The sequence below is a fragment of the Achroia grisella genome, unplaced genomic scaffold (genome assembly GCF_030625045.1).
Source record: "Achroia grisella isolate CSIRO2021 unplaced genomic scaffold, CSIRO_AGI_Agris_v1 utg295, whole genome shotgun sequence".
NCBI classification, from domain to species: domain Eukaryota; kingdom Metazoa; phylum Arthropoda; class Insecta; order Lepidoptera; family Pyralidae; genus Achroia; species Achroia grisella.
The window spans coordinates 1,176,708-1,190,541 of NW_026712783.1; the positions used below are offsets into that span (position 1 = coordinate 1,176,708).

General features: G+C 37.0%; 1 protein-coding gene across 1 annotated transcript in view; it reads left to right on the forward strand.

The window, feature by feature from the left end:
• Nucleotides 1-13,834, forward strand: part of LOC131843320 (tyrosine-protein kinase receptor) — a 38,119-nt gene that overhangs the window by 6,756 nt on the left and 17,529 nt on the right. Inside the window, exons 2-15 of the mRNA XM_059191946.1 lie at nt 4,924-5,012; nt 5,431-5,549; nt 6,307-6,511; nt 7,573-7,654; nt 7,887-7,953; nt 8,172-8,478; nt 8,590-8,756; nt 9,009-9,196; nt 9,417-9,576; nt 10,158-10,305; nt 10,698-10,841; nt 11,320-11,479; nt 12,008-12,187; nt 12,631-12,769. Of these exons, the coding sequence (XP_059047929.1) occupies nt 4,924-5,012; nt 5,431-5,549; nt 6,307-6,511; nt 7,573-7,654; nt 7,887-7,953; nt 8,172-8,478; nt 8,590-8,756; nt 9,009-9,196; nt 9,417-9,576; nt 10,158-10,305; nt 10,698-10,841; nt 11,320-11,479; nt 12,008-12,187; nt 12,631-12,769 (2,155 nt within the window). The remainder of the gene's footprint in view (nt 1-4,923; nt 5,013-5,430; nt 5,550-6,306; nt 6,512-7,572; nt 7,655-7,886; nt 7,954-8,171; nt 8,479-8,589; nt 8,757-9,008; nt 9,197-9,416; nt 9,577-10,157; nt 10,306-10,697; nt 10,842-11,319; nt 11,480-12,007; nt 12,188-12,630; nt 12,770-13,834) is intronic.

Sequence of the window (13,834 nt, forward strand, 5' to 3'; positions counted from 1 at the left end):
AAAGATTAAGACATGATGTGATGTCTAAGCTACATTACTGAAATGTTTCATTAAAATCCGTTCAGTAGTTTATGTGTGATAGAGCAACATACATCCATCCATTCAACTATCTATCCATACTCACAAACTTTGGTGTTTATAACATTAGTAAGGTAGGAAGGTGTGTCTATCTTTTTAGCTTTTAGCTACTAAACGGTTGAAAGAATTTTGATTTTTGTCAATATTTTTGATTTTGACGTTGTATCCCGCGGATAACCTATACATATAAATAAAATTGGTGTGTCTGTTTGTAATATTGAAAAAACAGTTTTTTATTACATGCATATGAATATAAATACGGTATATACACCAATATAACATTTTTTTACAATTGTCTGTCTGTCTGTTTGTTCCGGCTAATCTCTGAAATGGCTGGACCGATTTTGACGGGACTTTTATTGGGAGGTAGCTAATGTATTAAGGAGTAACTTAGGCTACTTTTATTTTAGAAAAAGTAAAGTTAAATTCCACTCGGACGAAGTCGCGTGTACGGCTAGTTTAAAGTAAACTTGATTTTCTTATAATTGACTTGACAAATAAATAAAAATTGAAGAGTCTCTTTGTAATTACTAATTCATAACTTTTCACTGAATTATCATATTATGATAAGTCTCTAGATAAATGTAAGAATAAAAAAAACTTCACTAAATGCATATGAAAATAATGATAATAAAATGCCTGTCTGTTCTTTTGATCTTGCTAATATCTGAAATGAGATAATGGCTGAACCGATTTTGACGGGTCTTTCACTTGCAGATAGTTAAGTCACATAGGGTTACTTTTATTTTACTTTTATTTTAAATAATTTAATATTTTATTTAAAAATTATGGACATATGTCAAATAGATATATTTCATATTACAAATATTCACACGGGTGTACATGTATTCTACATATAAACCTTCCTTTTGAATCACTCTATCTATTAAAAATCACTTGCGTAGTTTTAAAGATTTAAGCATAGGTACATTGGGACGGATAGACAGCGATAGTGACTTTGTTTTATACTATGTAATGATGAAGAAAATAATTAAATTCCTCGCTGACCTAACACTTTTATTTTAGATATAGTTATTTTAATTAAAAAAAGTTAAATACCACATGATCGTTACAAGTAACAACTAGTGAATCATCATCTCAGCCCGGAAGATGTCCACTGCTGGACATAGGCCTCCTCTAAAGATCTCCACGACGATCGGTCCTGCGCTGCTCGCATCCAATGCATTCCGATCTTGACCAGATTGTCGGTCACCTTGCTGGAGGCCTTCCCACGCTGCATCTTACGGTCCGTGGTCGCCACTCAAGGACTTTACTGCCCCAACGGCCATCTGTCCTACGAGCTATGTGCTTTGACCATTGCCACTTCAGTTTTGAAATTCTTCGGGCTATGTCACTCTGGTTCTTCTGCGGATCTCCTCATTTCTGATTCGATCACGCAGATACTCGGAGCATAGCCCTCTAGAGTGACTTTGAGATTATTCATGAGGCCCATAGTTAGCGACCACGTCTAAGTGTGGTATGTCGTAACTAGAAATGTTGTTTGTTGTATACTGCCGAAGTAGATGCGTTTCGAGATGTGCTAACTCGTAATAAAACTGACTCGAGATAACTCGAGTTGAAATTCAGGTAACTCGAGTTAACTCGAGTCAACTCGAGTTACCTGGAATTAACAGTTTTTTTTAAATTTTCGAACAATTCTAATGTTTTTGGCCGCAGCTAGCCTTGAAAGCTTTACCGAACCATAGAGGGCGAATAGAAATGGCACTTAAAGCCGCGGAAGGGACTTATGGAACGTAGCATGGCTGTAGGTCAACTTCTCCTATTTGAGTGCATTTTTTTAATATGATTCAATAAGGAGCTCGTGTTTCCTACATATTTAAAATGAATCCGAGCAATTTTTACATTTTACTCTTCTACTCACTGGCGATTCGAAAAAAATAAGTAATTTCCTCTTAAATCCCGGTATACATAAAAATATACTACAGAATTCTTCCAACTCGAGTTGGCAGAATTCAACTCGAGTTAACTCGTATTCTGCGTAACTCGAGTTAGTAACTCGAGTTGACACATCTCTAGATGCGGTAGTATAGTACGTCTTTAAATATATTTTCCATCATTCACACATATAAATGCTCGAGTCGATGATCTCGTGACTAGAAATAGATTGCGGCAGTCCAAACTTGTCTATACACTTTTCATAGCAACTCGTCTCTCTGAAACCCATTACCATACCCATTGCCGAATTTATCTTAAACTAGCTGTTCCCGTGACTTCGTCCGCGTGGAAATTAACTTTAATTTTCTAAAATAAAAGTAGCCAAAGTTACTCCTTATTAAATCAGCTACCTGCCAAAAAAAGTCCAGCTAGTTCAGAGATTAGCCGGAACAAACAGACAGAGAGACAAAAATTGTAAAAAATATTATTTTGGTGTATGTATCATATTTATATTCATATGCATGTAGACGGTTATTTCAATATTACAAACAGACACTCCAATTTTATTTATGTATAGATATAAAATTCTCGTGTCACAATGTTAGTTACATACTCCTCCAAAACGGCTTGACGGATTTTTATGAAATTTTATATGCATATTCTCTAGGTCTGAGAGTCGGCTACAATCTATTTTTCATACCCCTAAATGATAAGGGTCCACCCCTAACATTTTTTTTATTTTTTTATAAATGGGTATTAAAAATTCATACAACCCTAAATTTTCACCCTTCTATCACCAATCCCTATTTTTTTACTTTAATTTATATAGCAAAACAACGTTTGGGTCAGCTAGTATTTTTATATAAATCCGGTAATTATAGATAATGACATCCGCTTGCATCTACGGTTTACACTGGCGGGGCACCAGTGGAGGATGATAAGATGAGCATGAGGTCAGGTCAGTTAGCACATCAAGGTAAATTCACCAGGAATTTATAAAAATGGTGTCCAGGGGGAACTGCGTAGAGATCACACTGACATAGTACATTACTAGTAATGGCTTCGTTAGTACTTCAATAGTAACATTCCACTTCTCCTTGAAAATTGACATCTGTTTTGTCTGTTGCATTTCAGAAATGACAAAATGTGTGAAACTAATTCTAAAGACCTTAAGTAGTTTACATATGTACCACATTTTAAGCAATAAATTTTCATTTCAGTTCATTTCCTAGCTTGCTGTGTTGCGGGTGCTCATAACGGTAATCACTTACCATCAGGCTGGTCGCAATCTCGTTTGCCCCTATACCATAAAAATTAACCAAAATAAATGATACATTAACATGGAAAAATCACCATTGTTAATTTATATTGTAGATGTAATTTTATATACATCACAGAAGACCGAAGAACTGGCAGCTACCTTGGACAAAGAATTAGTCTAGCTATTCAAAGAGGGAACGCTGCCAGTATCTTCGGAACGTTGCCTAAAGGGACCCCTTTTAATAATATATTTTAGTTATCATATTATATTTTTTTTAAGCTTTTTAATTTTAGGTTCTTAATTGTATAATTAGGTTATGTAAATACTAGCACAGATAACATAATACTAGTAATAAATATATACATATAATTATCTATAGATACTAATATTACAACGTAGTAAAATTCGTATTTTGATAGTAAAGTCCGGTACTATTTTATATGTATGTAGGTAAATGTGAAATAAAAAAATATGAGGAATTAATTAAGGAATACGAAGATTTTTATGTATGAACGATTGTCATGAAGTTGAAGTATAAACAAAATCTACAATAACAGAACTATAAACTTAAATACATAAGAATTAAAATACATTTCTGATTAGTTAGTACAGTATACAATAATTTATAACTAGCCTTTCAAATTTTGATGTTCAAAGTATATACTAGTATGTAAGGTATAATAAACAAAAGCGCCTACGTTCCTTTCCCACGCGTTGGAAATTGTAAAAAAATCAAATTTCATAGGTCACAGTTCAGAAAAGGCCATATATATACTTACATGTATATTATGTGGGTATATTTAATAAACTGTAATTAAGTAATATGTATATATTATAGTACGTATATATAATAGTTCCTCCTCCGATCGATGCCAGGTCCTATTCAAACGGGGATCGAAATTACGACGACCTGAGCCGACTTTAGACACCCTTTTTTCTGTCGTATGTTTTCCATGTATAGAAAAAAGGGGACATTCTTTGGAAGATTTTTCCTCGTCACTTCTCTAGGTTGGGGAGTGGGGGAAGTACTTTGGACGGAAGTAGAGATGTGACGAGGGGGTGTGAGGAATTCTTCCACCCTAAAAAACGCGGTGTACTTATGAGTGCCATTGCCGAAGGTCGTGTTAGAATTCTACCGCGACTTCGGCCGGAGGATCGGAGCCTAGCGGTGCCTACAGGCTAAAGTTGTATGTTTACTACATTTCATCGGGCTCATACTACATAGGGCCGTCTTTCACCTATTAGAGGCCTTGGGCACATTAGGATAACGGAGCTCTTATGACCATAGTAAGAAAGCACTATTTTGTGACAATAGACAAAGTCGTTTTTGAACATGACTCTTCAGAGATGTATATGGGGAAGCCCTACCTTCAAAACAAACCAGGCAAACATAAATTTAAAAGGAAGAAGAACCGGTTCAATTTCTTGCAAGACATTTATAAAAAAAAATAACAAAAACGAACAAATTGACCATAGTCGGTAAGCATTTATTAAGACCGATTTTCAGGCGAGAGTAGAGTAGCTATTGGTTATCGTTTGGTAATGAAGTAGGGACTAGACTAGACTAGGGGGCTCCAATTCATGGGAGGACCCTGGGCACGTGTGCGTGCGTGTGCCCAGTGGGGAAGAGGGGTCTAGTTGGTTGGTTGGTTAATATTACTTGATATAAACTTTTTTTATTTTTGCAGGACACTTCCTATATCTCCCCGTGGATCCGACCATGGAGAACATGGTGATAAAGTCCCCACCCTTCAGGGGACTGTGGGAATTCTGTAAGGTAAGGATTTGTCTGTACTATATATACTTCATGGGTCATTATAATTTACGTCCATACTACGTAATTTTAATACCATAATTTAAATAATCAATGGCAAAATTATTATAATTTACAAAGCGGTACAATTATTAATTTAGAATACAATTTCGTGGTAGACCCATCATTTGACATTTCCACACGATTCTCTGGGTATATTGGACTTCAACATTTTAGGGGCTAGATCTCTAAATTTCTCTGGCCCAGCTGAATTTTTCAATTTGTTATCGGTGTTTCCAACTTAAGATCTTGAGTCAGAAATACATATATGTTGACAGGCGAAGATTTTGATGTCGACCAGTTTTAAACTCTAAGTCTAGGTAGTAAACTACAAATCTACGACGCTCTCGAATTAACAAAATAAATTCACCTTCTTCTCCAGTTTGAAGCGAAGCTGCATCAGAGTAAGATGCAGAATGCCAGTATAAGGCTGGTCTCCGAATCTACAATCTCTGAGGTGCAGTGGATTCTCCAGGAGATTACGGGGAACAACTTTGAAGTGTAAGTTTCAAACGTTTATATATTTTATGCGATTAAACATCATAGTTGTTATTTTGCGAAAGTACATATCCTTACTCAATGGTTTTGTATTATTTATTTAATTCCGTTACCATTAGCATGTGTGAGACTACAAATAGAACATGCGGAATCCTGATATTAAAAATTTTTTTGGGGTAGAATCATTTTTATCACTTAAGTACGAATAATATTATAGTTTATGTCTACTGAATATACACACAAAAATTCATAAAAATCAGTCAAACCGTTTCGGAGTTTTGATGTTAAATTTGATATTACATTTTTTGTTTTTTTTTTTATAAAAAAATATTATTATTTTTAAATAAAATGTATCCTATGCTCATTCTAATATCTCCAAGAACATGTGTACAAAATTTTATGATGATCCCTACTTTCACATTTATAATATTTGTAAGTATTGTCGCTATTTGAAGGGTATCTCAATGTCTTAAATTATAGAAACTCTAAGTTGGTTTTCTTTTGTGAATGATAATGTAATGGTGCACCCGCCTGCGCTAACGGTTTACGCTGGCGGAGTACCAATGGAGGATGATAAGATGAGCATGAGGTCAGGTTAGCCCATCGTGGCAAATTCACCAAGAATTTATCACGATGGTTTCCACGGAAAATCGCGTGGAGATCAACCTGACAACCTGTGGTACACTGCTAGCAATAAGATCATCAGTCCACATTACTAACGATCCCCTTTCCCCCCACTCTAAGTTGGTTACTTTTTCAGCTGGTACCCAATGAGGTTCATGATCGGCAAGGTCCAGCAAGAGGTGCGGATAATAATAGAGATCACGAGGCCGAACCACGTCAGCATATCGCAGACGTTGCCCCACATAGCCATAGACAATATCCGGATGGTAGAGTGTCTACCGGAGCCCCCCGTCTTTGATGGAGAATGCCAATATGGACAGCTGAAATGTAATATAATTAATGTGAGTATTATATTTATAATACTAGATTTTTTTAATAATAATAATGGAATGATACACTCGCCGGCGCTGGCGTTTTACGGCGGGGCGCCAGTGCAGTATGATAAGTTGAATGTAAGATGAGGTCAGATAGTTCATCATGACAAATTCATCAGGAATTTGTCATGATTGTTTCCTCCAGGGGAACCGCGTGGAGGTCAACCTGATATGGTACAATGCTAGCAATGGGGTTAACAATCCTCTTTCCCCTAAATATTAGATTTTAACCTAGAAACTTGTTTGAACGCGCGCGAATATGTGTGGGAAAAAATAGCGTGAGAAATCGTGAATCGCGGGTTATGGCGTATATTTAATGCGATTTCCCTTTCTTTTCAAATTATATTTTTATTCCACATATTTTATTTATTAAAGACAAGTTTACGATTTGTAAATTATCATTAACTCTATAATTATGTCTTTGCTTCATGGATAGATGTCAGCCATTTTGTAATATTAATTAATTATTACAAAAAGGCTCTAAAACAGGCGCGATTGAAGGACGCGGGAAAGCGCGATCTGACAGCGCCCGCGGTTTTTCTCGTTGTTTTTGTCTATATTTTCATGATCATTTTTTTCTGCGTGAAACTTGAATAGCGCGTCAAAGAGTGTACGTGTAAAGGCCGCTAATGTAGAAGAATCAAATCCGATTATACTTAATTACTTACTAATATACAGAAAAGTAGCTGTTTTTCGCTATTTAGTCTTTTTTTACTTCAACTAAACCACATAAGAGATTTGATACGTTTTTCATTATCATTTCAGGAATTTCTTCTGAAAGATTTATTTGTAAAATTCCTCCTAGACCTCCGTTATACATATACTGTGTACAATTTGTAGAAAATCGGTCTAATAAATTACTTAGTTTCACTATGTCTGTTACTAAATTGGTCTCTTTGATCTAACGGTTTAGCACACCGCCTTACTTTCTGATGGTTGCGGGTTCAATTCCATGCATGATGCCATACATTTGTAGATATTTATTAAATTACTATGTTACCAACAAAATTAATTAATACAATTTGCAGAAGGAGTCGTGTATAAAACTGCAGCAAGTGTGTGATTTAGTGAAAGACTGTGATGATGGTAGTGATGAAAACCAGAATTGTGGTACGTATATTTGTAATTGTCTAATATTTATTTTAGTAGTAGCCTCCAAAACAACACCGCCACCTACTGCGTCGAATTGTATTTTCAAGCTATCCAGGAAGCTATTGATAAACCACAAAATTTCGTCATAAACAGTCCAACCGTTTTGGAGGAGATTTAAATTATAATGTATAACAATATTTTTTAATTTAGTACAAAGTAAAAATATCATTAAAAGTATATTTTTTTACAGATAAAATGCCATTCGGATCATATTGTAATTTTGAACAAGATAATTGTGGATTCGAAGATGTACCTCAGTAAGTTTTTAAGAATATATTCATAATCATCAATTAAATTATATTTAATTTCTATATCATTAGTGAATAGAAGTGGACCTAAAATTAATCCCTGAGGAACTCCTGATTAGTCAGTCATTACTAACTTTAACATCATTGATTATATTTAGTTAATATTAAAAAGTCGATTAGAAGATTTACAACTATAATGCGAATAAGCGATAATATTTTTTTTTCAGACCAATTTTAAAATGGTCGAGACACAACGGGCCAACGCCTACTGATAAAACAGGACCGAACTACGATCACACCTGTGGTCCCTTAGACCTGTACCCTACGCAAGTGGTACCTCCTCTCTTCCCTGCTCACATGAATTATTCCCTGTCACAATGCGTGGGATATTATTTCTACGTGAACATGAACGTCACTGGACCCAACAAGGAGAAAGCTGACTTTGCTTCAACTGCCGTTATGAGAACTGTCGTTTTCAATCCACCTCCAAAAGTCCATGGGAATATAACTTCTAAATATTATAATTGTTGTATGGTATGTGTATCATCATTATTTTCTTATAATTAATTAAATGAATTACTTGTTTGTAATAGAAACTTTTATTTCTCTTAATGATGTTAAAATTGTAATTTACATTATCAACAGATAAGATTTTATTATCAACAAAATGGACGTAATTACGGGTCTCTCAGTGTGGATGTGGTAGAACTTACTACAAGAGGTAACATTACTACGTCTCTATGGTTTTCCACCAAGGACAAGGGCGAAAATTGGTATAGAGCTGCTATTTTCTTACCAAACGTTACTAGGAGGTAAGTTTTAAAAATATATTTTTGTAACAAATATACAATAGTAAACATAATGTGGTTATATTTCTTTACATTACCGTCTACATACGTTTACCTAATTTACCTAAATTTGGGTAAAATAAGTAGTATGACTGCAAAAGTTTACATTAATGTTTAGAATGCCAATAGAATCAATTTTACTTATATCGTAATTGAATTCCATTTTACTTATATCGTAAAAAATATTTATAATTAACTAAATTGTATTTATTTTAGGTATTATCTACAATTTAAGACCCGTATGGGAATGAGAATATACTCAGACTCAGCTATAGACGATTTTTCTATGGCTCCAGAATGTTTTGGGCTTAATATAGATCCTGACGAGTTAGGGGAATATAATTATTATGACCCTATATTTGAAGAGAAAACGACTCCGCACACTGCGTTTGCGGATAAAATATGTAAGTTTGTTGATCATTATGTTTTTTATAATAAAAAGATATTGTGGAAAGCTTTTGATACCATTGTAGTTGTGATAATTGCATACGCTGGTACTTTAAGAGTATCAACTTTGACTGAATCCTCGAAATTATGCTTATATGCTCATTTACTTGATGTTATTGAATGCAAAGAAGTTATAATTACATAATTTACCTCGTTATCTTTGGATCTTTTGTTTAGACTATCGTTTTTCGACCTGCGGTGCGACTGGTCGTTTTGGCCCCAATCAGACCATGTGCGACGCTGCGTACAACAACACTCCTGCTGCTGTGTCGGTGATACAGACCCCTCCATACCAGGGCATCCAAGTTTGGGAAGTACCTGCTGAAGGAATGTACACGTAAGTATAAATAAGATTAAGATTTCCACTTCTATAGCACATGCTCTTACCAAATTCCAAAGCTATGTACATACATGAAAATAAATATATATTTACGTCAATCACATAATAATAACACGGACGCGTAGCCAATTCTAAAGCTGTAGATGTAAATATTAATACTTGTTTTTCTTCAGGTTTATCGCCATAACTTGAGAAGGATTTTTATTTTTGTTCCTTCTTTTATATATCTTTCTCTATTTCTTTCTATTAAACAATAGAAAAAAGAAGAAGTAGAGAATCTATATGTACTTTATAAAAACAACGTTTTATATTTATACAACGAAAAATTGTATGAAAAAAATTGGATAATTTTAATAAATTTATCAATATTTTATTTCAATGCATTTGAACAATACCTGTCTGATCAGCTAGTATGAATCTATATGATTAATATTCAGACAGCGATATTTTGTCCCTGTATTTGATATTATTTTAGAACACAATAGATTTACTGAAATATCTTCCAAAAGGTATGCTGATTAAGAAATACAATCTCAAAAATACAATATCAAAAATCATCTCAATAAATTATTTCACAGTATAATCGCAACGGGTGCTTCTGGAGGGCTAGGGTCTGCCTGGGCTGGAGTATCACATGGAGCTCAAGCCCGGGGTCTGTTCGAGCTGCATCGCTCCGAACGACTGTACATGCTAGTCGGTCAGCAAGGTCTGAACGCTTGCAAGAAGGTGAGTTCCACAAACCAATCGGAAGAAGAACTACAAACGAAATAGGTTACAAATCAAAATTGTGTTTTCTTCTAAGGGTATGTCCCTTAGAAATTAGAATGTGTTGCTGTAGAAATAAGGTGTCTATGATAATTGTAGGCTTTTGCCAACAGCAATTACAATTTGATGTCAGATCATCCCATGTGACTTGTGGTTCCAATATTTTTTTTCTTTATAAAAATGTCAACTTAGAAACAAAAAACCAACTGCGTTTAAGAATGAACAAGATGAATGTAAAATGTGGGTCTTTAGCCTATCCTATGACAATAATAACCATAACCGTATGCAAAGTGACGATACGACATAACTAAACTATAGCATATGTCTCATCTACTCTGATTGTTTATCCTTAGACACTGTCAGCACAAGAGAGTCAGGAATGCTCAAGGAAGCAAAACGATTCGCAATTGGTGTTCACGAGCAAAACCCACGAAGTGAGGAACACTCAGGTGACAGACGGCGGAGGAGGTGGTGGCGGTGCCACTTATGTGTTCTTGGTGAGTATCCATCCTGGTATTGGTATATCTTCACAACAGTATGTAAACCTAGATGAGGTAGGCAGAAGTATTATCAACAATCAATATGATGTAAGAACAACAATTCGTATTTTATTAGAGCATAGATACAGACAACTTCGTATCATTAACGGTCTAGCGGTCTGGCACAACGCTTTACTATCGTTCATCGCGAATTCGATTCCTCGCACAAGGCAAATATTTGTAGTCATAAGTATGATTGTTTGTTTGTATCTGTTTTTTTATAAATAAATACATAGGTATTTATTTATAAAAAAAATATGTTTAAGTTTTTATGTCAGTTGTGGAGTATCCATAACATAAGCTTTGTTTAACTTGGAACTTGATGGCGCTGTGTAAATTTCCAAGGAAATAAATAAAGTCGTGTGTTTCGACTAAAGGATTTGTATCCATGGTCATGAATAAATTAAAAAAATATATATCTATGTCCATTTCGCAGCTGGACAAAGAGGGGCAAGCTCACCCGCTACTGGTAGGTGGCGGGGGTGGTGGAATATCGGTGGGCATCTTCCGAGATGACGGCTCGCAGCACGCGCGACCTCACACCAATGCCACGCCCGAGTCTGGTTACATGTATGGCAAGCCTGGTCGAACTTCAGGTAAAAATATCTTATTTATTTGAACACACATTAACTGTAGCTCTTACACGGCCGAATAGGCTTTTAAAGCAGCAAATAATGCGCATGTAAATGTAGACAATGAGGACGAGAAAGCTTCTTCAATCAAGCAAGAAGAATTAATCTCTTCAAGAAGATGGTTTCCTGTTTTTTAATAATAATAGATTTATTTATGAATAATATTATATTATGAAATGATGTTAGGTTTATAAAATTATAAACAAACTATTTCTTTGATTAACAGTTCTACTATATGAATTGATGTTGAGTTTTTTTTCGAACTATTTTAATGTTTTTGGCCTTAATTTGGACATAATGGGAGACACCATTATGGAGAGGTTGAAGGACGACTCTTGCCTGATGGATACGAATCTAGTACAAGGGCACCGCTTGGGGTTCGAACTTCGACTCGGGGCGTCGTAATTTCGTTCAAAATTTAAATGGGATAAGGGATCGACTTTAGGAGAGATCGACTTAGAGTGGCTGGTTAAATTTGGGGACACGTTACAGGTGCGGGAGGAGGATGGGTGGGGCGCGCGGGGCCCACCACGCCGGGGTTCGAGGAGGTGCGCGGGGCCGCCGTGCGCGAGGGGGCCGCGGGGGGCGCCGCCTGCGTGGGGGGCGCGCACGGGGGCTTCGGCGGCGGCGGCGGCGGGTGTCTGCGCGGCGGCGGCGGCGGAGGCTGGCTCGGTACGTACACTGTACCACACGCGAGGGGGCCGCGGGGGCGCCGCCTGCGTGGGGGGCGCGCACGGGGGCTTCGGCGGCGGCGGCGGCGGGTGTCTGCGCGGCGGCGGCGGCGGAGGCTGGCTCGGTACGTACACTGTACCACACGCGAGGGGGCCGCGGGGGGCGCCGCCTGCGTGGGGGGCGCGCACGGGGGCTTCGGCGGCGGCGGCGGCGGGTGTCTGCGCGGCGGCGGCGGCGGAGGCTGGCTCGGTACGTACACTGTACCACACGCGAGGGGGCCGCGGGGGGCGCCGCCATATATCATTTAAACATACGATTAATTAAATGTACTATAAATGAATTATTACTAAAATACAACTATAATATATATTAAAAAATTAGAAAAAAAATTAAAGTATGTATTGTTAGTTGCACTTTGATAACCTTTGCTTTCTAATTATCAGGTGGCAGCACTCACGAGAGCGAAGGGCAACACGGCGGCGGTGGCTGGTCCCATGTCGATGGAACTCGCGCGATCAGAGAGTTCAGTGAAGTGACCGTCGCGCCCCGGACTGGTCCGGGGGAAGTCCTGATTATACCCGCATATATCATTTAAACATATCGGATACTTTTTTAATTAAATGATCCTACTAAATGAAATTAGGCTTTAATTAAATAACGAGATCTTTATAATATATATTAAAAAATTACAGAAAAAAATTTTTTTTGTATTGTGTTTGTTAGTTGATTTCACGAGTTGATAAGCCTTGACTGTGAATAAATATGTTCTAATTATCAGGTGGCAGCACTAATTCACGAGAGAAAGATTGAGGCGTATTTTCCAAGCCTATACGGCGGTTTTGGATTTTGGCATATTCCCATGTCATGGATCTCGCGCGATCAGAGAGTTGAGTGAGGCGGTGTATGGATATTATGGTCCATAGCTTTACCGACCGAACAGACAGAGTTATTATCGCATTTATGATATTAGTAAGAACAACTAAAGATCTGGTTTAAATGATGGTGTATGTACGGGATTGTGGCTGTGACTACCGTTGCGTGGCGACCAATGAACACTGCAGCGTGGTCCGGTGTTACAGGCAGATAGACAGATTTACTTTTGCATTTATAATGTCAGTAAAGATATGAGTCTTTGTTTATTGAGGCTTTATTGTAAATAACGAGATCTTTCCATAGTATTGGGCTCGCCCTCATCGATATGTTACCAGTGACGGACAGATTCAGACATTTTTTTTGATAGAGTCTGTACAACTAAGGATCTGGTTTAAATGATGGTGTATGTACAGGACTGTGTGACTACCGTTGCGTGGCGACCAATGAACACCGTAGCGTGGTCCGGTGTTACAGGCAGACAGACAGATTTACTTTTGCATTTATAATGTCGTAAAGACAACTAAATGTCTTTGTTTATTGAGGGTTTTAGTTGAGGCCAAGACCTTACTTCTACAGACATCTAATTAAGGCTCGCCCTCATTAAGTTTCGTTACAGACCCGTGAAAGATTCTTGGAACGATGGTTTTTATCCTAAGGATATATACGATAACTGCAGGTTAAATGATGGTGTTTGTGACTACCGTTGCGTGGCGACCAATGAACACCGTAGCGTGGTCCGGTGTTACATCATCAGATCCTTTTGCATTTTATAAT